General features: G+C 39.9%; 1 protein-coding gene across 1 annotated transcript; it reads left to right on the forward strand.

The window, feature by feature from the left end:
* The first annotated feature begins 2,489 nt into the window (after positions 1-2,489).
* wdfy2 (WD repeat and FYVE domain containing 2) lies at positions 2,490-26,384 on the forward strand. Its single transcript, XM_082508065.1, has 12 exons — positions 2,490-2,809; positions 4,413-4,480; positions 9,670-9,743; positions 10,893-10,947; positions 12,082-12,232; positions 14,204-14,316; positions 15,368-15,494; positions 16,001-16,106; positions 19,168-19,269; positions 21,956-22,086; positions 22,189-22,297; positions 23,638-26,384. Exons 1-12 carry the CDS (start codon positions 2,673-2,675, stop codon positions 23,665-23,667), a joined length of 1,203 nt encoding a protein of 400 aa, XP_082364191.1. The 5' UTR covers positions 2,490-2,672; the 3' UTR covers positions 23,668-26,384.
* Positions 26,385-26,826: the final 442 nt, after the last annotated feature.

Consider the following 26,826-nt stretch of genomic DNA (forward strand, 5'->3'; position numbering starts at 1 on the left):
TCAACATTTACTTCATCCTATGCGCGGGCGTGGGCTAGTGTGAAAGACAACCCTTCAAGACTATAGAGAGATAAACTGGAGGCACTATCATATAAAAACAACTGTAAAATATCAACCAAGGAATGCACCTAGGGCAAACAGAAACTACTCGCGGGTGTTATGGCACTCGGTTTTCATGTGATGACCAAATAAAGACTCCCCTTTTCTCTGAAGGAAAACAGGTTTAGCTGAATAGTCGCTGGGATTGACATGCGCGCACACGCACTCACACACCCTGCAGCTCTGAAATGTCTGTACTTTGTCTTTATTTTCCATAGCCAAAGAACGACATACTTGCAGGTAAAAGGAAAGAAAAAGACACAGAAACAATCAAACAAACACAAAGAGAGATGTCGCTAATAAGAATCACACTTCTAGCGTTGCTATTGTTGATCTGTAGTTATGTGAGATAATGCCTCAACTGTTACTGCACAGAGAATATCATCAAACGTGCTACACATAAGCCTTTTGACAGATTAGAGTTCACTCTTAATGCTACATGACACCCAGCCACACGCGCACGATTGTGCAATACAATTTACATAATGTAGTTGACTGGAAAATATCATCACTTCCGCAAAAACAAGACGAAACCATCCGGTGGCTTGCGATAGCAAAGCGGAGGAACGTCTGTGTGCTTCTTATTTGATGTGAAGCAACACGCGCGCGCGCGCACACACACACACAATTTATCTTCCGGTGTGTCACTGACGTTTTTCACAATAAAATCTTTAATGTGGTTTGGCGATCTTAACGACGAAACTGTGGAAGGTGTGATAAACTGTAGTTGCAGCTGCAATAACATTTATTGCCATTATAAACCAGCTATTTATTGTAGCTTGCACAGCAGCACAGTAACCGGTTAAGCACCAATCTGAGATACTTCTGTTCTGTTTGGGCCTCTCTGACTTTGTTATTTGACGGATTAATTAACTTTCCACAGATTCATTCATTCATTCTTCCTCTTTCGCAATTCTGGGTCTCTTAACTTTCAAGTTTAAAATGTAACAATCAAAACACTCAACTATGATGCAGGTTTAACTGACTCAACTTTCTTTTTGTCATCCCACTATTGCAGTGTTTTTTCATTTGCTCAAAGATTATGTAACTAAAAATGTATTAAGTGTACACTTAAAACACACATTCTTGTGCAACTGTTATATTACAGGTTTTACTGCTTCTCCGAAACAGTTTCCCAGACTTATATATTATATATAACACATTCTTGTGTTGGTTGATTTTAGCACAAAGCGTCATTTCCAAACATAATGGATATTGATTATTAGGGTAGTGGTAATTCTCCACTTATGAAAGTCTCTCACCCCCCCTCCATAGTTTGTACTACGAAAGTCAGAACCGGAAATGCTGCATTTTTACTATGAAGGAATCTTGATCACAATTTATGGTGAGTCAAGAACATATGTGAAGTTACTTGGACAAGCCAAACACAAATTTCCGGTCCATGTCTGAGCTGCTTCATACAGGAAGTTGTTGCTCTATTAGTATTAGTGCTGCATGTTAAAATCCAAACGCATCACCTTAGATAGTTAGATATACGATTATTATTATTATTATCATTGACATTATTATTAAATGCAACTGGAAATGTGGTATAGCCTTCCACTCAATAGATTTTAGAAAGTTGTAGATTTAGTGTTATGAGTATATAATGAGGTTCTAATAAACGACCTATAATTGCATTTTTGATCTAGGCAGTCCAGCAGCTCTTTCCTGGAAAGTAAGTGGTTCGTGAAAAAAGTAATGTTGGTAGAGTTTTTCTTCTCTGAAGTTATCAGTGACCCAACTATTAATCTGGTTTTATTTCTAAAGTCCAGTTCAGTCATCAAGATTATCTCTACTCATGTCCAAACTGGCTATTTATAGTAATCAATAACATTATACATATAGTACCATATCTATGGCGTATAAAAAATACAAAACTAGTTTGAAGAAAGTCGCATTATGGAAATTAATGCAACTAATAATAAAGTATAGCTCACCCTGAGCCAATAGAGGTGTCTAAAAGTCGGGATAACGTCTTTTGTCGACCTCACTGTGGCACCCCTTTAATAAAGACATCTGTCACATTTTATAAACCTTTGGTAAAGGGAAATTGACATGTCATAATTTGCACTTTTTAACATAACAGTATTTGCTCTATATTTCATTACGGCCAATTAAAACTGATTTCTTTGCTTTTTTTTTGCTTCAAAATGATTAACTCTTTCTTGTATGGCAGACGTAGTGTAGCCACACTTTGCAGAGGGCCTCATTAGAAAACGTTTTGTTGATATTACTTTATTATTTTTGCTTACAAGACTTGAGATATTGTTATCGTATCGTTTTATATTTTAATTAAAGCATATCTATCTAATATCTATCATATTTTGTTGTGAAAATCCAAAAGCGGAACTCAACTAAGGACTTTTATTTTGTTCAAAGGAAGTGCTGTATGTGTGCGAGTGTAGGTGGCGTATCTGTTGTCAGCTGACTGGCACCGCCTCTGACCGCCGTCACAACAGAGAGCTGCCTGCCTGACAGCTAGCTAGCAGCCGAGGTTCTGCTGTCGGACCGCCGTGTGTTATGTTTCTCGGAGCCAGGACCGTAGTCGGAGGTTTGTGCACCACCAGCTCATGGCGGCTGAAATTCAGCCTCAACCTCAGGCTCGGAAGCCTTGCCTCCTGAGCAAAATCGATGCTTTCCAGGAGGTGGTGAGCACAGCGGTGATAATTCCCAAAGAAGACGGCGTTATCAGCGTGTCTGAAGACAGGTAAGCTGCGCTCTGCAGGCTGGCTAAAGCACAAATTAACCTCCAGAAATAATATTCGACACAATAATGCCCCTTAATCTGCTCCTATTGAGTGGACCCCCACCCCCGTGTCATGTAACGTTTCCAAACATGTTGAAACAGTCCAAGGGTTCAATAACATTTTTACAAAAGTGTCAGCTGACACAGTCACACCATTACATGCTAGTTAACGGCTGTAAATTATACTCTTTTTGTGTTAGCTCCAAGCCAGTAACACGTAGTTTAGTTGTGCTAACGTTAGCTAGACATAACTAAAAAAAGACTCGGCGTAAACACTGGTGTTATTAGAGTGTTTCCCGCATATTATGGCACCAGGAGTTGCTATATATACCAGAATGTCTCAGCTTTGAGGCATTAAAGCTGCTGTAGTCTGTCCCCTTATTCTCTGTTGCACATGCCTGGAGCTGTTTTGGGGTACCAAGAGTTTGCGTCTATCCCACTTAGATCTATGTGAGGGTGACGGTGAGCCTGTATATGCTGAGGCGGCATGTTCTGAAATGTCCTTGTTACTTATTGCACCAATTGCAAATTTAGTCCTATATGCCACCTAAGCTATATGATGCATATCCCTGATCCATGGCGACTTACCTATTGTAGTCCTAGATGGCTATTTACTGGGGTGTTTAAGCAGGGGAAATGCTTAAAATAAGATATATGGAATTTGCTAGAACAAACCGCGTTTAAGTACCCACCGAAATGGAAAAGGAGGTGGTGAAATAGAAGTGTCTTAAGTCTTTGTGCCAGTGGCCATGTGGATTTGCGTGGGAAATGAGCCTTTCAGTGGATTCTGTGATTGAGTTTAAAGCACAGATGATTTTATTCCCATTACATTTCACCCAGAAGTATATGTCACCCCTAAAGAGAACAGTGAAGAATAATTGCTGTAAATTGAAGTGTTGAGTGGTGTAGTAAAAATTCAAAGTAGGTCAGTGAGTTGATTGTCAGTCATCTCGGAACTCGGGCTGTTGTTCAGTGTCACAGGGGAAAGTTTTTACCTGCATTCACAGCAGAGACAAAACATTAGAACCATTGTTTGTCTCATATCTGGGCTGTGCAGACTGTCAGGTGTAAAGACCTGAGCAAGTCTGATAAGATCCAGATTTTTGTGGTCAGATAACTAAGTTAGCACCTCTTCCTTGTGAGAGGCCTACTAACACTGGGCTGACAAGAGTCAAACCACAAACCAGTGACAGGATGAAGTCTGATATGCAGCAGGTGCAACTTACCGGAGTTAACGGATCTGGTGAAGTTTAAGCAGCATTTTAAGGATGGGTGGTCATGATATTTTGGGGATAATGAATGCATGTATCCTTTTGGGGGAAATGTCAGTACTTCCTCTGGTGGAAGTGGCAGTTGGATCTGCTTGTGGCCCCCCGGAGTGCTGGAGAACAGGCTGATTTCCTTATCAGTGGTAGTGAAACCTACGAATACGTCACACATATTTCTGTTTTCTCAGAAATTCTGGCAATTGAGTTGATTACCTGCAGTGTAACAAAGTTGACACCAAGAATGTAACTCACTTCAAATGCATTGAGGACTAATCTCTGTTGGTTTCATCCCACAGGACTATTCGGGTATGGTTGAAGAGAGACAGTGGTCAGTACTGGCCCAGCATCTACCACACAATGCCATGTAGGTATTCCTTCCTTTTTTTGTCTACTGGCACATTTTTTTTGAATAACAGTATTTAACAGTAAATTGTCAGTATGCTGTATGCTTAAAAAAGGCAATATTTATTTATGAATTAGCTGGTTGACTGGCTTGTTTAGTATAATTAAAGAAATCATAAATAGCACAAGAATGGCACTTTTGTCAGCAGTTATTCAGCTGACACATTCTTCTGTGAAAGGCAGTGTTCACTCCCGTTTCTGTACATGCTTCGCCTGTGAGTGTACTGACTCAACATGATGGACACAATGAATCACACACCCCTCCTTTCAGAGACCGATGAAAATGTGGAGGTCACTCTGCTCTTGGGATCAACCAGACTTGATGCTCAACATTTTTCAGATTATCGGTATCATTCTTGTTTCCACCGAGTCTCGATAAAACAGATTAGCTGTAAAATGCGTTACCGTAAAAAGCTACCTCTCTCTGGCAGCTGTCGTCACCCTGAGGTGTCAGGCACTATTATATTTGTTATGCTTCACGAGTAACAGCCTATCAACACTTAATGCACAGATGACCACATGTGCTGACTGGAGCGGCCTCGATGAGTGGATGGAGCTGTGTTTCAAAGGTAAAGGCAGCAGGAAGTGGCAAGCTCTGACGCTGAAAAGTGAAGCCAACATGGAAGTGCTAAAAAAAGAAGAAGAGAGAGACAGTTCCAATAGTGGCCACTTGAGGCGCTGTCCAAAACAGAATCAATCCCATTAGACTTCCATGTAAAAATGTTCAATACCAGCAGTGAAATTAACAGATTGTTGTTGTTGTTGTTGTTGTTGTTGTTTTTTTAAAAAAAATCTCTTTATCTAACTTATCTTTTCATAACACTAGTCCTTAGAGCAGGGCGATATGACCAAAAATATTTATCACGATATACATTTGAAAATTTGCGATAACGATATAATTGACACTAGACAAAATACTTTACAACTCCACAACTTTATTAGTGCAAAAAAAACATCAATGTATTTTCACTTAAACAAGCAGCTGTTTTTTTTATCCGTCAATCCATCAAGCGGTGCGGCTTCGTAGCTTAGCGAAGTCGTACTGAAACATTTGACAGATTTTCGAGCGCCGTGCACATAAAATCGTTTCGAGGTCAGTAAACACAACCAGAATTCATACATAAGGCACACGGGATTATAAGGGGCTCTGTCGATTTTCAGAAAAATCAAAGGATTGATTTTAAGTGTGCCGTGTTTTCCAAAAAACACGGTAATAACGACGGCCCGCTAGCATGCGCTACCAAAAATGTGCTTTGTTGTGTATCTGAGGGACGAAAGCTAAACCAGTTCCACACCACTGAAGTTGCAGCATTTTTGCAAACCAGTTCTGGTTCATCTGTTTCATTTAACGATCTGCTTTCGCCCTTCTTATTCTCAGTCTTCGGCACGCTTTTTTTTGCCATGTGCATATGTAAACAAAGGCACTGCGCATGTGTGTTTTACCCATATTCTATCGTGATATTTCATTTTCTTATCGTTGCCCGTCATTATACCGGTATTACCGTGAACAGTATGATATGGCCCAGCCCTACTAGTCCTTTTCCAAAAATGTTGGGACACTGTAAAAAATATTAACAAAAACACAACGCACTGATTTTCAAATGTCATATTTCATATAATAATAAAACATGGAAAACATACCAAATGTTTAAGCTGAGAAAAATCCTCTGTTATTTTGAATTTGATGGCAGCAGCACGTCTCAGAAAAGTTGAGACAGGACCACTGTGTAGCATCCCTTCTTCTTTAAACAACAGTCTGCCGTGGAGAGTAACTGCTGGATCGTGGGCAGAGGAATCTTGGCAAATTCTTGTCTTTTACAGGAGTCTAGCTGTTAAGAAGTCTTTGGGTTTTTCCAGTCTGCCCTAAAGGTTTTCATTTGGTGAAATGGCAGGTTGGCCAGTTCAGTACCCACACTCTTGTACTATGAAGCCATGCTGTTGTAATAGTTGCAGTATGCTGGGTAGGATTGTCTTGCTAAAATATGCAAGCCCTTCCCTGAAAAAGATGCCATCTTGATGGAAGCATATGTTGCTCTAAAACCTGTATATACAGGTTTTATATAGTTTTCAATTGCTGTATATAGTTTTCAGTATATTAGGCGCTAATATACTTATGAGGCTATGGTGTCAGTGTTTTCCAAAAAGAATTTCAAATTTTCAACTCATCTGATCACAAAACAGTTTTTCACTTTGCCTCACTTTATCCATTTTAAATGTATTTTGGCCCAGAGAAGACTGCAGTGTTTCGTCTTTGCATGATTGAGCTTTAACCTGTGTTAGTGGATGGTTCGGTGAGCTGTGTTCTCAAGAGTGATTTGTGGAAGTGTTCCTGACCTCATGCAGTGATTTCCATGACAGAATTATGTCTGTATTTAATGCAGTGCCGCCTGAGGCCTGAAGATCAGAGGCATCCAGTATTGATTCTGGGCCATGTTCCTTGCTAGATTTCTCCACATTCACTAAATCGTTTCATGGTTTTATGTACTATTGACAAACATTCTGAAATTGGTTCAAAATGTGCAAATTTGCAATTTTTTAAAGACTGGTGAACCTCTGCTTATCTTTACTTCAGAGAAACTCTTTTTTTTTCTCAGTGACCTGTTGCCACTTTACCTAATTAGTTGCAAAATATTCCTCCACCAAAACGTTCCCTTTTACACTTCCGGCCTTTTGTTTCCCCTGTTCTGACTTTTTGCTGCCGTCAATTCAAAATGAGCTAATACGTTTCATGAAATTATAAAAATGTATCGATTTAAACATTTGATGTTTAGTAATGTTCTATTGTGAATAAAACATGTGTTTATGAGATTTGCAGCTCGTTGTATTATTTTTTATTTACACTTTAAACAGCATCTCAGCATTATTGGAAATGGGTTTGTAGTTGTGTAGGTGTTGAGTCTTCTTCTTCTTCTTCTAACTCCCCCCTTTTGTTGTGGCTTACAGTTAGTGAGTGGCTGCTTTGATTAATGGGTCTGCCAACATTGGCAGCTGTAGCCTCCAGCTGTAAGCTCAGCCTCACTGAAGTGCACGTCTGTGGTGCATATGGAGCATTTTTAGCAGAATTATTGATAAATAACATCATGACAAAAAATGTTACAAGAGGTTTTGCTATTACCAGTTTTGGTGATTTTATTCATCTCTTACTTGGCACGAATTAACAGGGTTTCTGTTCCTATGTGTTGCGCCCGTAGACTGTATATAACACATGGATATGACTTATGGTGTATTTTACAAAACAGTTTTTATTTTGTATGACCCAAAATGAGTGACTGTGCCCATAAACTCATAATGAAAGTGTTTACAGAGATCAAGTCAGAAAGCAGTTTTCCCATAAACTTCTACAGGACTGAAGTCTTTTTGCAACCACAACTATCTCCATCTGGTGGCCTCCAGACAGAATGCAGGTTTTGACACATCAGCAAGATGTGTCACTAACAATAGCAGTGCCAGAGGCTGCACTAGTTAAATATTTGTGGTTACCAACCCTGACATGAGTTTTTTCAAACTGCTCAGTAATCACTGCAAAGGAAAGCGACTATTGGCTAAAGTGCAGAAAGGTAGAATAAACTGATTGCATCTATGCATCCCTATGTTGCTTTCCAACATTTTGATATTTCCAGTGCTTTCTGGAAACCTAAATTGGGTAGTTTTGCAGGGACTTTGGTTGCACTTTCTTTCTTTCTTTCTTCTTTTTTTGGCTTTTAAAACTTTCAGCCAGCTCTTCCAGGAAATTGCAACAAACAGTTTTCCAAAGTAGTTAGACAGTCATTATAAAGTATCTACAATACATAAATTCTGGATTCATTTCCCCTGGGTTAAATAACACACTGGGGGTTTTGAATATTTAGATTTAAAATTGTAATTTCTCAGAAATTAAGCAAATAAAACTGCTAACTTGTTCAGAGTGTACCCTCCTGCAGGAAAGGCTCCAGCCCTTTCCAAACCCTGGGTTAGACAAGCAGTTAAGAATATGGATGGGTGGATAGACAGAACATAAAATAAACATTGTTTCACTTGTGCAAGACTCAAACTCGCAATGTTCTGCTTTTTATAATAAACTGTGGCTTGATGTCTTGACAGTAGTATTGTCGTTCTTGACAATACAAAGATTCAGTTTTTCTTTTTTCTTTTTAATCTGATGCAGCTGGCATCTTGCATTTTATTCTGCTCTGACATATTTAAATGTAAAAATTGCTGTTTTTGAAAGCCATATAAATGAGAATACAATTGTTTATTTCATTTTAATTGTAATGCTGACGATGAGACGAGAAAAGAACATGGGAGATGAAAACCTCTGAAACTGGTGATTTGTATTTTGTGCAGCAACCATTGTTCACCTCTGAATGTCGAAGTGTTGTTCATTTCAGAGAGAAGCCTATGGTAGTTTGAAAGCCTTTGAACACAATGAAAATGATTCAGTACAGCACCAGAGTCTAGCTTAATAGCTTGAGGACATGATTTAACAATGTTTCCTGGTGTAGATTGGATCAGACGGGAGATGCATATTAACAATTGATTAGGCCGAAATCAGACCTTATGAACCTCATGCTGTATTAAAATAAAAAATAAGAAAAACCATGGCACATTATTTGTGTTAGGTTAGATTCCCTACAGAGAGACTTCTGTTCAGTGAAGTTTGCCAGCTCAGCTTTATAGACTGGAATGGTTTGGATTTTTAAAATGAGGTGGCAGCCGCTGAGGTTCACCTACACACTACACGCAGGAGGACTCTGACGCGAGGGAATAGAGGCGATGACAGTCTGTAATCTCAGTGTTAGATGGCACAAGTTTCTCTCACATGTATCGATAGCTGCTGTAACCATTGTCAGGATTTTTCCAGTGTATTTGAGGGTTTGTTGGCTAACAGTGCCGAAGAAAGTCATCAGTTTTCTGTACCTTTAAGTTGCATCTCGTTTGCTGTCACATGACCCAGTCAGCTGAGAAAGGACTGTGAGATGCAGTTGATAGGCTAAAAAAAGCTTGTGGTTTAACCTTGACACTTGCTACAATGTCAAACAAATGTCATCAATGTTAAGAAAGAAGGCACGAGTATCCTTATGATTTTACTGATATCTTACAGATTGCCTCACAAAAGTCTGTTAGGTCAGTAATAATTGTAACCTTTGTTGTTGTGTGTCTTTGTGTCTCCAGCATCAAGCTCCTGTATGTCCTTTAACCCTGAGACCAGGAGACTATCTGTGGGGATGGACACTGGGAGTATCTGTGTAAGTCCAGCCAACATCCTGCTTCCCTTTTAAATGCAGACCTCTGGTTTTTTCACTCCTTCCTCTGTGACAAACTATTTCCTTTTTTTGCCGGTGATGTTATAATCAAATGAATGGAGTAGTTGTATTTCTTTTGTTTTAGTGGAAATGTCAGTGCCCTAGTTCACAAACCTGATCTGCTTTGATTGTGTTTTGAAGTCATTTCATGTCACCTGAAGCACACTATCTAGCCACTCAGCCGAGATTTTTTTTCTTTTTAAATGTGAATTCATCTCTTCCAGTAAATCATCATCATTATATCAATTTTGTCCCCTCTGATCTTTCTTACAGTGGCAGTGAATAGCTTTCGTTTGTGACAAACTGTGGCAAAGCTCTCCAGAGAATAAATCTCACTTCTCATTTTTATTTGCTTTTCTCACACAGTACCATACAATGGTGTCTAATTGAACGAGTTCCTTCAGATCTACTTATTTTATTCATGCTCATCAGAGGAAGAATCCTTGTGATCTTGGTCACTTAATAATCCTTCCTATAGTGCGTCACGCAGCTCATAATGCAATTTATTAATACGATTCTTTGTTTCCAGAGGGCAACACCTCTTTGCCAGACTTTCCTTTTGGTCTACTCCGTACAGTTAAAGCTCCAACCCCAAAAAAAGTAACCATTATTTTTTTATAAACACAATCTCTAGCAACACAGCAGTTTCATTTCTGACCTGACGCAGTGCAGGTCACTCTATTTTTAGATGTAGCATTATTTGCTGTCCACTTCTTGTTTTGTTGCTGTCCTAAAATAAAGCCAGCACGTGATGTGAACTTTTCTTGGAGATTCATCTCAGAACAACCTCATAACTTACCATAAGTTCCCATAAGTGTTTTATTAAGGGTGTTGACCTCAGCTGAAACTTCAGAACAAGAACCTTTCTTGTATTTATTGATCTATGAGTCATTTGTCTTTATGTTTTTGAGGAAGTAGTACTTATTTCTCACCTATACATGCTATGCAGTGCACATTTTGCATGAATCCTCTGATGTGCAGAGAACTGAGCCAAATGTAATTTAAACACAGCAACATAGTTTTTTTTCTATGTTTACAAAGTTGCTGGAAACTTTAGTCAGTGACCAATTATCTCCACTTCCTCTCTTTCAGGAGTTTGTTCTGTCAGAAGACTACAACAAGATGACCCCAGCACGCACCTACCAGGGTGAGACAGAAAGAGCAAGAACGCTGTTATATTCAGGGGTGCACATAAGTGGTCCGCAGGTGCGCATTCTGCACCACATCTCTGTGCGTTCATCATTTGTTTGCAGCCAGCTCACCTCCTGCAACCACTTTTCTGAGAATACGCGCTTCTTTGGAGGTGGAGGAACACCAAAGAAATTGCTTAAAGGAGCTTGCTTCTTTTGACATCTTTAAGAGTTCTAAACAGATGTCTGTCTTCCTCCAGAAAATCTTATTTACCCAAACGCGCGTTGCAACTTCTTATCTGGTGCGCGTCTTTTATTTTGATGCGAATGGGGTTTAGCTGAAACTTGCATTCAGAAGGCAAAATTTTTAATGCCTTGTGCCCAGACTAATACCCCGACTAAACCTTCCCCACTGCCCCAGAAAAGAGTGACAAGGGGCTTTTCTTTCTCTATAAATAAATTATGATTTGCCCCATTTAAAAAAAGAAAATAAAATAAAAAAAAGTTATTATTATTATTACAGTCTGTTAGAATGCCTTAAAAATATAAGTCTAACACTTTCAAAGTGAAATTTTTAAGCTTTGTTTCTGCTATCGTTTGTTGTTACTTGTTATTTATTGTTACTTTTGCCAATTCTGGGCAGTTCAAAGTTAATAAAGTCCACTCACATCCTTGTACTTTAGGCTTTGTAGCCTGAGGAGTATTTGCTCTCTGGCTGTGTTCATAATTCATGCCTCTCTGTGGAGCATAACTCACTAAGTGTGGATCAGAGCACCAGTGATAAATCTCTTTATGTATCCTCCACAGATTCCACTATACTGCATGTTTTTTTATTGTGTGGGTGTCCAAAACAACCCTTAGAAGATTTATTTATTTATTTTATGGATATAGAGAAATATTTATAGTTGACCTTTATGATATGTTTCTCTGATCATATGTGAAGATGTATCTTTGTGTCACATAAGGCTAAGTGTATTGTGCAACAGTACAAATGTATAAAAATACGTCTTCATCAGTGTCGAGCACAAACTTCCTCTTCATTTGGCTGCTTTCTTTGAAGAAGGCAGTAGTGCTTGATCGTCTTCTTTCATGATGACCATGATTTCTTGTAGGCTACTCATTTTAATTAATTTGTTTTTTTATGTGTGTAGCTCATCAGGGCAGGGTGACAGTGGTGCTGTTTGTGCTGGAGATGGAGTGGCTGCTGAGCACGGGGCAGGATAAAAACTTCACCTGGCACTGCTCAGAGAGCGGCCAGCTGCTGGGGACATATCGCACCGCAGCCTGGGTCTCAGGACTACAGTATCCTTCTACACCCAGCTTTGTCTTTAGAGTGGATCGAGTGGGAAGTGACGAGCCAACTTTGATTCTTTAGCCTTTGTCTTTTTATTTTGATGACACCGTCTATTTTTAGGTCAGTGCAACATAAGACCGGGCAATTGAAATTAGCCTCCAGTTAGTTTCTACTAATGTGAAGGGCTAACAATAGGCATCAGTCATGCTGTTGTCAAGGAAACGGTCTGAGTAGGTTTCTGTAATGGCCACATGAAAGGCTGTGTGAGTGCTCAGCAGCGGCACTGATCCATACCAATGAGCCTGCTATTAGGTCATCACACTGCTGGTATCCTCTTAGCATCATGCTAACCTGTCTACATAACATGGCAAGAGGAGATTCAGAGCAGCGGCGTTTATTTGTTCAGGGATTTTAGACATAATGAAAAAGGAACAGTGTGGAAAATGAAAAGTTAAATTTAAAAGTTTTGCTGGGTTTTTTTTGAAAAATTGTTCAAAAAATTGTTGTTCAAATGGCCGTCATAGTGCATGAAGCCTTTAAACCAAATCTGCGCTCATTTGAACTAAAGCAAGCCTTTTGATACTGTGGCTGAAAGCTTTTTATTTGGAAACAACAAATAAAAAGTGCCCTCATGCTGTTTACCATTAGTTATGCGTGTTTTGCTGTAGTTCTGATAAATATAAAGTAAGATAAAAAGAGGCATCTTATCTTGCTCCCAGTTTTATTTTCAGCGTAGCCTAAAAAAGGAGGTGTGAAGAAAAGTGGGCCAATACGTCTCCACAACCACACGAGAGAGACTGACAAAGTCAAACAGTTAGTGCTGCTAAATGTGTTTCTACAAGCTACTGAATCAGTTTTTCATACACTGCTTCTACATGTTGTTCTTAGTAGATATTAAATAAATAATGACGATGTAATATGACATGTATTGTTCATCTGAGCTTGTGTTTGCCTAATTTTAAGACTTGCTGAGGAACAGATTTTTTTATGCTAAACTCAATTTAACTGGTGAAGACTGAGCTGGAACTGACAGTTGTTTTCTTTTTATTATTAAAGTACAAAAGCCGTCATTGAACAGAAACGGTGCTACGCTGAAAACAGACCTAAGAGCAGCAAAAGAAATTATAATGTTTCATGTAGAGGATCTACTTTACTCAACAAACTTTGAAAATATAGTTAAGTGTGCAGTGATTCTTTAGATGCACAGTTTGTACTGTAGTTTTTCCTTTTAGGGTAATGAATAAGAATATGACTTGATCACTTAAGTTTCCTAGAATCAGATTATTTTGACGTGTTTCCTGTTCACTTTTTAACAGCGCGTAACTGTTTCATTTCTCACCAGCTTAGCATACTTTAAACAGGCATTAACCACCGCAGCTCAATGTGGCTAACTGGCTGTAGCAACATTAAGGCTGAAAATGGTTAAGCAGACAGTCAGGGGTGTTTTAAAAACTGCTACAGCCCTTTTAATGTTTAATAAAGATTTCACTGGTTTTCTGTGGTGTTGAGAAGGACAGACGAACCAGCGGTGTAGATCTGTTGTAATATCCTTTCACTTTAAAATCATCTTTTCTGTGCTTACTGGGAGTTATGCACAGTGTGAAATCTCAGATTTCCAGAAAGAAAAGGACAAATCAGTGGAAGTGGATTGGATCTTTAGGTTATTGTTTCTGCTGTTGGGTTTCCTCGTCGTCTTTGTATCCCGACGTAATGATTTGGTTCAGTCGTGACTTAATCGGGTCAGACAGGGCTTTGAAGGAAGCCGGTGAAACAGCTGAGAGTCCTCCGCTGACAGTCGCTGTGGTGCTGCCTCTGCACGAATTCATTCAAAGCTTTCATGTAGTAGTTTACACAGAGTTGGCTCTGGATTTTGGTGAGCAGTGAAATTTACAGCTCTGTTGTGAATCTGTTCGGTCTGTGTGACAGGATCTGAATGAGTGCATATTTAGCAGGAAAGCATGACCTTAATTTTGACCCAGGTTCGACGTGGAGACCAGACACGCCTTCGTAGGGGATCAGTCTGGTCAGGTGACAATCCTGAAGCTGGAGCAGGACCTCTGCAGCCTGGTCACCACCTTCAAAGGACACACTGGTACCCACACACAAGCACCTAGTGTCCTAATTGAAGCACAAATGATTAATTAATCGGTCAGCTGATCAGGCCTCTGATAGTGTCACTGTTAGTTTGGCTTTTTGAGTGATTTTTAACAGATGACATGGAGCTTAGGGGGATTTTTGTTAACATTTACCAGAATTAAATAAATAATTCAATAATTTATTGATAAAATGTTCAACTGATTGATCAAGAATGAAAATAATTTTTGGCGGCAGTCCTAGCATAGTAATGAAGCTCTGAACTCTTGCCGGCTCTGCCTGCGCCACAACATTGTTAAATATTCATTCCAATTTTGTCTGTACAAATTGTCTCCCAGCTATGTTTCGGATGATTTCCAGTTTTCTGCTTTCAGTACGCTCCCGACTCTGAATATTAGTTTATGAGAGAAAGCCAGCATCTTTTGCTTGTGTGCTTTTCTTATTTCTTCACTGATCTGAGAGAGAGAGGAGCCTCTACAGTGGATCACAGCAGCAGATATTTTCAATATTTGGTGATTACTTTCTGATCTGTAAACTTTAAACAAAACCCACTTTAAAACAATTATGTAGCAGTTGAGTCGCAGCTTTTCTTTGTATGATAATTAAATCTTTATTTTAGAATTCAGTTGTATTTGGGGGAGCATTCTCATAAATGTGTGTTCACACAGCAGCTGCAGTAAGTTCACACAGTATCCTCGTTTGTCTTCGCCTGTTGTCCTCCAGCAGGTTGCAGATTTGTTGACGCAGCTCAGCATTGATTTTTACAGAGTTGTGCGTCCCCGGTGGTTTTAAATGTTCGAGAAAATCTTTGGAACTTGTCATGATGCAGTCTGCTTCAACAGAGAAGGCAAAAGAAAAATGTGTTTTTACCATTTAACAATAAAGAGACATCCAAATGAGTTTAAAGATGAGAGAGGGCCAACAACAGTGACTTCAAGCCAGTGAAAGTTGGTTTTAATTAATTGGTTCTTATTAAATTTCAGTGAACCCTGCACGATAATGTGGCGTAGCTGACGAAGGCACTTTTGTCTCCGTTGTAATTATGTCAGGTAATGTGACGGCGCTGTGTTGGGACCCGGTCACAAGGGTGTTGTTCTCCGGAAGCTCGGACCACTCAATCATCATGTGGGACATCGGTGGACGCAAAGGCACCGCTATCGAACTGCAAGGACACAAGTAAGGCTCTCCATTAGCCAATAAGTTATACATATGCTCAGCAGTTTTGTATTGATGGAATTGTAATTGTGTTTTTTGTCATGTTTACTCAGTTTCATTCATTTCATCGCACTCACTTCAAGCTTGAACGACTAGTTGAAATGTAATGTTATGAAGTTACCATAAAGGCTGCAGGAGAGCAGACTTCAGTAAAAGAAAAACAGTGTTCTGACTTCATAAGAGGACGATAAACAGACTCTGGAATCTCACACTTTTTTTGAGCAAAGACTTTTATTGACTCTCAAAAGCTAAAAGCTGCTAAATAAATGTTTTTCTTCTTAGAGCATTTTATAAAAATGTGCTTTGACATTGAAACAAGCTTTTCAACCACTGAAAGCTTGGAGGACCCACTCAGTGTAGCTGCTACCTTGTATTTTAACTTGTTGTTTCTTGAATTTTAATGCAAAGCACTTCTGGTTATGTCAGCATACCGGGACACCCACTTCACTGCTGTGCTCTCCCCACAGTGACAAAGTTCAGGGCCTGTGTTACGCCTCACACACCCGGCAGCTCATCTCCTGCAGCTCAGATGGAAGCATCGTCATCTGGAACATGGATGTAACACGGCAAGAGGTGAGAGAGAGCAGACTGAAGCAGCGTGACGTCAGCGCACAAACACAAGCTTGTGTTTGATGTGTGAACTGCAACAGCTTGTGAGCAAAATAAGGAAATGTCATGTGTGCTGTGTAATAGCATGCTTTTTTCCCTTAGTGCTTCCCTGCATGTTTTACAGGGAAGCACATTCTGTGATGCAGATCGGCTCACAGGATAAACTGCTGATGTTTGTTCTCTCAGATCCTTTGGGGGCAAAAAGTTCTCTTTAGAGGTCCATTAAAGGTCACCTGATTAGCAGAGTTTTCTTTGATTTTCTGTCGTTCAGATGGTCACACAGTCTAGATTCGGCGTCTCCCTCTTTGCTCTGCTAGTCTCCAGGCTTTAATTGCTTCTATATTCAATCAGAGCCACTTTCACTCTGCCTCGCTGTTCTGTTGTGCCACAGTCTCTGTAATTTGCTCCAAATTTTCATCTTTAAAATAACAGCTTGACTAAGTCGTTCACCGGAGTCTTGACGGTTGTGCTGGGGTCTTTAGTTTTCTTTGGAGAGTCTTTAAAATCTCTGACTTCCTACCTCTGCCAGGCTTGTTCTGACTGTGTGGCTCTCCTTACATTTCTTGATAATACTTCTCACTCCAGTTATTGACACACTGTGATAACTTTGTATATGCATGGGGGGGCTGTGTTTATGTTATTCCCGGGATCTGCTTGAGCCACTCGCCTAGCTTGGGAGTCACCGCACCTAGTGCTCCGATTACCACGGGGACCACCGTTACCTTCACCCTCCACATCCTCTCGAGCTCTTCTCTGAGCCCTTGGTATTTCTCCAGCTTCTCGTGTTCCTTCTTCCTGATATTGCTGTCATTCGGAACCGCTACATCGATCACTACGGCCGTCTTCTTCTGTTTGTCTACCACCACTATGTCCGGTTGGTTAGCCACCACCATTTTGTCCGTCTGTATCTGGAAGTCCCACAGGATCTTAGCTCGGTCATTCTCCACCACCCTTGGGGGCATCTCCCATTTTGACCTCGGGACTTCCAGGTTATACTCGGCACAGATGTTCCTGTACACTATGCCGGCCACTTGGTTATGGCGTTCCATGTATGCCTTGCCTGCTAGCATCTTGCACCCTGCTGTTATGTGCTGGATTGTCTCTGGGGCATCTTTACACAGCCTGCACCTGGGGTCTTGCCTGGTGTGATAGACCCCAGCCTCTATGGATCTTGTGCTCAGAGCTTGTTCTTGTGCTGCCATGATTAGTGCCTCTGTGCTGTCTTTCAGTCCAGCTTTGTCCAGCCACTGGTAGGATTTCTGGATATCAGCCACCTCCTCTATCTGCCGGTGGTACATACCGTGCAGGGGCCTGTCCTTCCATGATGGTTCCTCGTCTCCCTCCTCTTTCTTGGGTTTCTGCTGCCTGAGGTATTCACTGAGCACTCGGTCAGTTGGGGCCATCTTCCCAATGTATTCTTGGATGTTCGTTGTCTCATCCTGGACTGTGGTGCTGACACTCACCAGTCCCCGGCCCCCTTCCTTCCGCTTAGCGTACAGCCTCAGGGTGCTGGACTTGGGGTGAAACCCTCCATGCATGGTAAGGAGCTTTCTTGTCTTTATGTCAGTGGCTTCTATCGCCTCCTTTGGCCAGCCTATTATAGATATCTATCTATCTAGATAGATATATCTATCTAGATAGATATATCTATCTATCTATATATCTATATATCTATATAGATATATAGAGATATAGATATAGATATAGATATATAGATATAGATATATAGATATAGATATATATATAGATATATATATAGATATATATATAGATATATATAGATATAGATATAGATATATATATATATAGATATAGATATATAGATATAGATATATATATATATATATAGATATATATATAGATATATATATATAGAGACACACACACACACAGTGGCTTGCAAAAGTATTCGGCCCCCTTGAACTTTTCCACATTTTGTCACATTACAGCCACAAACATGAATCAATTTTATTGGAATTCCACGTGAAAGACCAACACAAAGTGGTGCACACGTGAGAAGTGGAACGAAAATCATACATGATTCCAAACATTTTTTACAAATAAATAACTGCAAAGTGGGGCGTGCGTAATTATTCAGCCCCCTGAGTCAATACGTTGTAGTTTTCGGGTCATAAGCCGCTACTTTTTCCCACGCTGTGAACACTGTGGCTTATACTGACGTGCGGCTAATGCATATTTTTTTTCATGCAGCCAAAAACATTTTGCCTGGTAACAGTAGACCAATCAAAGTGATAAGTAGTGTATATATACTGTATATATTTTTATCAGTTGTTAAGAGACGTTGTAATATTGTTTATGCACTGTTCCGTAAAAAACCCACAAGCAACGTAATTTGTGTGTTACCGATCAGTACATATACTTAGAGGTAGCCGTGTTACAGGCGCTGTTCGAGGAAAAAAGGCATTTGCAGTATGTATTTTTGTATGTTACCATAACGTTTATGTTACCATGTTTATGTTACCTTACCTTAGTATTTCTGTGTAAATATCTCATATTACAGGGGAAACGCATACGGCTTAAAATCCGGTGCGGCCTGTACAAGTACAAAATTAATTTTCTTTCTACAATTAGAGCATGCGGCTTTTAATCAGGTGCGCTCTGTAGTCCGGGATTTACGGTATGTGTTTTACACAGACTAAGGTTCATGGGAAGTGTTTTTGTTCTGGAAAAATAACAGTATCCTGATTCCTGATGTCATGTTGTCAGAGTGAATTTGGATTTATTTCTGCTGCACAGCAAAACACATAAACAGCTCCCTCCCTCCCTGACTATAATTTATCCTTTAACACTTTTATTTACGTAGGAACAGAAGTAACTGAGATCTATTGAATAAACACGACATTTAAACTGGGCTAAACCATCTTCTGACCCTCAATTTGTAGAAAAAGCTTCAGTCTCTCTTGGGTCAGCAATATAAGAAAAAATAATTCATTTGGCAGGTTTAAATATTTCTCCAGTGTTTATGTTGGAAGTCAAATGAGTTTTGAAATGTGCGTTTCCACAGACCCCAGAATGGCTGGACAGCGACTCCTGTCAGAAGTGTGAGCAGCCTTTCTTCTGGAACTTCAAACAGATGTGGGACAGTAAGAAGATCGGCCTACGGCAGGTACTGAGCGCACGCCCGTTAGCCGAGCACCTTGTTTTATTTCCACTCTTCTTTAAAAATACAAGTTATTATATATCAAATATATCATAACTCAGCTTCTCTGCTGCAGCAGATTCAGTGATGTGCAGCTCAGCCGCACTCAAAACGTATTCCAAACAGCTTTCTAACAAACAAGTCTCTATAACTCTTCACTTCTGCCACGCTAATGGCAAGCAAACATCCTGTGGCTGTTTTATTGCCTCAATTTCAGAAACTGCTTTATGTTGTGGTTACTCATTCCAAGTGTGTGTGTGTGCGTGTGCGAATCACAGTTCAAAGATAAAGTAATAGGTGTTTTTTTGACTGCACAGCAGTCTGTTGAAACATTGTGTAGCGAGAACCAAACACAAAGCGCTGTAATGTTGGTGTTTCTATTTCACTGCACTGGAGGGGGGAAAAACACAAAGATTTTTGACTGTACACAGAAATGTTTCAGCATCACTGAGGAATGTGTATAGAGTGCTTCAAGCTGTATGCAGCTGATGAAATAAAACTTCAGTGTCAAAACAAGAAAATCTATCAGGTTGGTGGTCTCGCATTTTTAATGCTGAATGCAGATACAGATGTTATAATAAAAAGAGAAGTCGAGAACATTTTACCTGAAGTTTCAACGCGTGTGGACTCTTGGAAATGAATTGAAGTGGTCTGATTTAAGCCGGTTTCAGACGTTGGATGGTTAACATTGCTAGTTTGATTCTGTTATTTGGACACGGGTCAGTGTTATGTTAACGTAGAGCTGGGCGATATAAGATTTTTTCATATCACGATATGTTTTTTTCATTTCAGGCGATAACGATATCTATCACGATATAAGCCAAATAACTATATTTGTAAGATTTAAATGTGCCGTTGCTCACAAGTAAAATGTGAAATAATCAGCAGCTTGTTTTTATTTAAATATTTATTTCCCATAATAAGTTCAACAGGGTAGATGTACTTAAGGAACATGAGACTTTTTCAGATAAATAAAGGCAAATATTGCAAACTACACAAAAGGCAGCCGCTAAAGCGTTTAAGTTTCAAAATAGAACAAACGAAACAGACTAAATTGTCAATTCCACTTAGAAACAAAATATTAATTCTAAAAATAAATCTTAGTTTGTTTTACAGAAGAACAGACAAAACTGACTAACTTTTGTCAATATCAAATAAACTGAGAACTAAAAGGAAATTCTCAATCTCTCCTTGTTGTATAGCTTAGCTTTTCAAACAGTTTTAACAGTTACTTTAGTCTGACAAAAGCCGAATGACGAATTAGCGCTTCCAGTCAGAGACTGAGGCTACGTCCACACGTACACGGGTATTTTTGAAAACTGAGATTTTCCGTTTTCGTTTTAAAAATAATCCCGTCCACACGTAAAGGCAGAAATGAAAGAAAACGCTGCTATGAACATGCCAAAGCAGCAGGTGGCGCTAGATTCCTAACCGTGCAGAAATGTTGGCCAATCAGAAGTCTAGAAGCCTTGGTGGGAAAAAGTAAACAAAGCTGGGGCATAGAAGCAGAACCGAGTCGTATGTGTGGAGGGACAGTAACTGTGTGTATATGTAAGCATTTAAACACTGCAGAGAGTACAATTAACAGTAACAGTATTGTAGAAATTCATTTCACCGAAACAATAACGTGGCGCACAGTGTGACGTCAAAAAATGCGCACACCTTTGACACTGCGTTTTCTCAGTTTTTCTAGTCCACATGTAAATGCAAAAACGGAGTTTTCAAAAATATCCACCCTGGCCGGAGTTTTTAAAAATCTTCGTTTTCAGTGACCAAAAACACGTGTGGACGAAAGGTGCAAACGCATAGAAAAATCTGCATTTTCAAAAATACCCGGGTACCTGTGGACGTAGCGCACGCACCAGTTTATTGTATTTCCAGACTTGCTTTCGGCACAATTTACTACAAAATTTACTACTACCACTCTGTTTTTTGTTAGACTTGAAATAGCCGAAATACCTTCACACTACGGAACTTCTATGGCTCTTCTGTTCGACAATCTCTCCGGCGTTGGAACCATCATCTGTTTTCTCTTCGGTCACGCTCGGTTGATTTTTCTAGTCGGCACACTCATTTCCTCCATTACCCGCTGGCTGCTTCCCAAACAAACACACGTGCGGCTTGGCACTTGTGCTGTACGTAACAAGTCACGTGACGTGACGCTGCGGCTGTGATTGGTTCGGCTTAATTTGGATTGGCTGTTTTTTTGTTTTTGTTTTGTTTTTTTAAGAGGACAAGAGCGGCGAGGTCTATCGCGATAGGTTAATTTTTCTATCGAGAAAAAGTTATATCGCGATACATATCGTTATCGTTCTATCGCCCAGCTCTATGTTAACGTTCCTCAAAGTCTCATTCAGACTTACAGCTGTGATGAAGTGTGTGTGCTGCAGCTGTCTGCAGACCTCACACAGTCTCCTAGAGAGAGAGAGATTGTCTGCTGGATAGCAATTATCAAAATGCATCACAACCAGTATCTTCTTGTAGCTTTCGAAACACAAAGTTCAAAACTTGGCCTTGACTTGGCGTATACATTTGCTAAACATTTCATTGTAAGACAAAACAAAACAAAAAGCAAAACACCACCTCCATTTCTTTGATGAGAAATAAGATGTTAAATGAAAGCTGATGTGTTCATATCCTCCTGTGTGCTCAGCACCACTGCAGGAAGTGCGGCCAGGCAGTGTGCGGCAAATGTTCGTCCAAACGCTCCACCATCCCCCTCATGGGATTCGAGTTCGAGGTGCGCGTGTGTGACAGCTGCCACGAGTCCATCAGTGACGAGGAGTGAGTAACAATCAGCTTCTGTTGTTGTCATATACTGAGCCTTTGTAGCTTTCCCAGTGATTCGCACACTATAACCGCTGGCGCTGCCTTTGTGTCTTGCAGTCGAGCACCCACAGCCACCTTCCACGACAGCAAGCACAGCATTGTTTACATGCACTACGAGCCCACCACTGGAAATCTGCTCACCTCTGGCACTGACAAGATTGTCAAGGTCTGGAAAAGTACAAGGAGTGTCTGTTGTGTTTGAGAGTCTTGGATAAGGCGTGCGGCACAGACAGTAACCCTTAGCTAGGGGTTCGGATCATTCAGACATGAGGGTTATGTTTTCAACCCGTTTAGACGTGCTTGTTTATGCTACAATCCCTGCTCTTAAAATAACTGCTCTTTTAGGGGGGACTGCCCCAGTGTCCGAGGTGGTAGTCAAGTCTTTTTTCAAGTATTTATTTATTTTAAGGAAATCCAGAGCATGTGAAAGCCTATAAAACACTGCAGGTAGCTGGAAACTGTGTGCTACACTGTGACTGTCAGTCTAACACCCATTAATAAACCTTACATCAGGATGTGTTGCGTATTTAGATTAAATGCTTGGAGAATCCGAAGTCACTCAGAGGGAACACATTTGTTTTGGGCCTCTCGGGCAGCTCTCACAGACAAAGTTGGAGACTGGCTGGTGAAGAGTGAGCTGGAGAATATTTGCTACTTAAGAGTCAGACGCCTCTTACAGGGAGCTACTAAAGTGGTGACTACTGAGCTTTCACACTGTGTTTGGCTGGTATGTGAACAGGTAGTTCTTTGCACTATGCACTAATGTAATTTTCCCTTTAGTAAAATAATACACAGTGCAGGCTTTTTCAATGTACTTGAAAAAGATTTAATTAAAAGAATTAAATTGTCTATTTTATATATATGACTAGCAGAGTAACTGTAATCACAACTGAGTTATTCTGCAGTACTCGAAACATTGCACGAATATAATCTAAAATAGCTAAAATCAGGTTTTCTCCGTTCTGGTCTCGGTTTTAATAACATGTCAGTTCAGTTAACTAATTTGCTTTCTGCCCTTTTGTCATTTATTTGTTGAGCTCCACCATAGAGAGCCATTAAGTAGCCACTCTGGAAAGTCAAATATGTGGAGGAGTCGATTTAGAGCCCGCATGTTCCTTCATAAAAACATTTATATTGGGCCCCAGTGTGTCAGTAATCATATTCTAAAACAAAGTGATAATGTACGTCACAGTATTTCTTCTTTGACCCACCCTGTTGACTGTATAACTGCCTCTCTGCTGATTACCAGTTCTAGCTACTGGGTCAAATATTGTTCTCCTATTTTTAAAAAATTCACGTCTTAATTTAGTCAAAAACGCGCTTAAATTACTGTCTTTTAAAAATTGCATTAGTTAAAGTCGACAAATTACATAGAGTATCTGATTCAAATCCAACAAACGGATGATGATAGTGTTGCACATGTCTGAGCTATGAGGGGGTCACAGAAACACAGCTTTAACTGTTTCTGCTTAAATGGACTGACGGTTACTTGTGTTTTGTCTGCAGCTATGGGACATGACTCCTGTGGTGTCCTGAGATCTGTGGATAACAAGCAGTCAGCAGAAATCTCTGTTTGACAAACTGTCGAGGTGCCAGTACCACTGGGAAGAGAAACAGGGTGAGAGCTCCAGCAGGATCGATGTCATCTGGATAATATTTAGCAGTTTTTTAACGTGTAGCGGTGGCTGTTGAACATTTACAGCGAGGGCACTGCAGGCCAGTGAAGCCTGAGAACCATACAGGCTTTGTTTGACACAAGGTTACAGAGAGTTGCTGGTGGACTGTGGGTCTCTCTGTGTATGTGTGTCTGTACAGTGTGCGAAAGGTTGAGGCATTTCCCTTTGTAAGTTATCGACACACCTCATGTACTTAATTTCCATGCATTCCTTTCCAGTTTCAAACTGGAAATTCATGAAACAGTCTTATGAAACCTGCTTGCACTGCGGGAACTTGTCAAACCCAGACTTTACTTTCTGTAGATGTGAAGCACCTTGTTAAACAGACTGGCAAAATCAAACGTGCATTCCTACTGAACTGGCTGCAGATCCTTAACAAAACAGGAGCTTATGATTTTCATTTGCACCAGCAGCTGTTCAGACCTGCACGTGTTGTTTTTTACCTTCTGCAGACAGAGAATTTAAAAGTGACGCTCCTTTTATTATATTCCATTTAACATTAGGTACCTGCCACCTGTTATAGTGACAACCTAAACTGTCACACTGACCTGTTTAACACCAAATGTCGTCTTTTTGGCATAACATACTGACATAACCCTCAGACCCTAGGCTTTGTTGTCTGTATATACAGGCTGATATTACAAAAAATGTTTGTAGTTGAAATAGCAGCAAAGCGTGAGCCTCCAAACTGCCCAATTCTCTCACAAACTTACTTTCTTTTATCTTTTTTTTAGGTTTTCCCAACTATTTCATTTATTTTATTGTTTTAGTATAATCATCAATGCAGCGTGGCACTCACATGTGTCCTAAGAGCAGAAAATACAATATGTTCATAGTAAGCACTGAACATTTGGGTGTTTTACAGGTGTAAATGTCAAAAATAGAACCTAAAATAAAAACAGCCTCGAGCAGTAAAAATAAATAAAACAGGTGTCACTTGTGTAGAAGATGTTCTAGTTCTTGCCTGTAAATGCTGCTCGTGAGCATGTCATTAATGCCTGCAAGTGTGCTGTTTCTCAGGTGCTTCACATCACTCACACTGTGTGCGCTTATTATACAAATCATGTTTTGTTTTTTTTGTTTTTCGTCTGGTCTGACCTGACAGTATCATCCGAGGGAGACTTTTTCTTAGTCTGCAACACCTGATATCAAGCACTAGAGGGAAGAAGTAGCATAAAACGCAGCTTTAGTTCAGATTTATGCTGAAACGCTTGTGGATGGAAACAACTTAAAAAACCTGCATAAACTACATTACCTACATTAGGAGCTTTATGTCTTCTGTACGCACTGTAATGCTGGTGTGCAAACACATGGAGGCCTCAGATGTAGATGCACCCAGTCCACTGAGTGTTAAAAGACTGGATATCATGCAGACCTCGTGGCGTTTTCATACTGGTCTGGTAAAAAAAACTCCAGGCAAATGGATGCTCTTTGGTTTGCAACCTCACCACGCTTCTGTATCATGTCAGAACAAGCAAATTTGGAACAAATTGACAGTATGAGCAAGAAATCCAAAGTTTACAAGGTTGGGAAGTTTTCAAGGATACTGATGATACTGCAGACTCTTGTTGTTGTAGTGTAAGCACACACAGTGTTTATCTAAACCCACTGATGTGCAGAGCGCACCTTTCAGATTGTGTAATCTAGCATGAAGCCAGCTGACATTTTGTACTTCCTGTCCTTTACAGCTGTGGAACTGTTTTCTGAGATTATTTATTATTGTAAGTGTGGTTTAAACGTTTTTGACATTCAAAAGCACATATCATCAAGCTCGTCAGTGGCAGCATGCACAGAATAGAAAGTAAGCTAACGAACACGGCATTGATTTGTCCCCACTGTTACTGTTTTTAAACGTCTCGATACTGACTGACTTTACTGTCGATGCACTGGAATCAACAAGCAAAAATATCTCAAGTTCATGCTGTGAAGACTAAGTATGTCTTTAGTTATCATTACACTTGTGCTTTAATGATCTGCTCAGCCGATAACTATTCTTAGTGTTCGTACAGTTCAAGCCCAAAGATGAGATTTTCTACAACTATAGAACGATGGAAAACTGTACGTCACTTTACAGCCACGAATAAAAGTATAGCAGCTGTTTACTTGTGAATGTGAAACTTTGGGTACTAAGACTTTAAAGGTCCTTACCAGTGTTTCAGCTCCGTTATAGTAATTGTGTCATTTCGAATGCACGGCAAGCTCATTTATTGTCACTCTGCATTGAATCTAATGTAATGTGGTGCCTGCGTGGAACAGGAGTACAAAAAAATCCAAAGAACTGCAACAAAGCAGCTTTTTTCTTTGCTGGCATCATGTGAAGTGCACGTGGAAGTGATAATTGGTGCAGTCTGGGTTTTCACAATGATGTGAAAACCCAGACTGCACAGGAGATGCACATCTTTCTAGATACTAATATAGGATTTCTGCATTCAAAATGAATGGATGCAATAAATCCGTCTTTGGCCAGTGGTCTGTGTTTCTGTCCCAGGAAAGAAAACAATTGTTGTTGTGTCCTTCAATGTAATTATGTGTATAAATTACATATTAAAAGAGGAGGTATTCACCTGCTCAACTGTATTTGAGTCCAGTGTTTGTTTATTGGATCGCAGCTGTGATTTTGGGGCTCTTGCTGCAGTGTTGAGTTCTTTGACTGCAAACTGAAACCGGCAGATATTCGACGACTTTAACTGGAGTCTTCGTTTCAGCAGCTTCATCGGACTTTGCTCGGCACCACAGACTTTCTCCTTTTTCCCAGGTATTGCAACACATGACACATGCAAAAGGAGATGATCCACCCAGGGAGAAACGTCTTTAAAAATTACATTTGAAAGTAGCCAAAATACACCAGAAACACAGGTGCACACAACCCCTTATGAAGAAACTGCAAGTAAACAGGTAAAATTCTTATTTAATGAAATCAGATAAGAAATTCAACATAAATTAAAATGCATAATTGTTAGTGTGTACATATATGTTCATAAGCTTTACAAATAGGAAGTATGTGTGTGTATATATATAT

The sequence above is a fragment of the Aulonocara stuartgranti genome, assembly GCF_965226115.1.
Source record: "Aulonocara stuartgranti genome assembly, chromosome: 16".
Lineage (NCBI taxonomy): Eukaryota > Metazoa > Chordata > Actinopteri > Cichliformes > Cichlidae > Aulonocara > Aulonocara stuartgranti.

Coding starts and splice junctions, on each gene's coding strand:
- wdfy2 (XM_082508065.1), top strand. CDS start 2,673: ATGGCGGCTGAAATTCAGCCTCAACCTCAGGCTCGGAAGCCTTGCCTC. Junction 22,087..22,188: donor GAGTCCATCAGTGACGAGGA/GTGAGTAACAAT, acceptor TGTGTCTTGCAG/TCGAGCACCCACAGCCACCT. Junction 22,298..23,637: donor GCACTGACAAGATTGTCAAG/GTCTGGAAAAGT, acceptor TTTTGTCTGCAG/CTATGGGACATGACTCCTGT.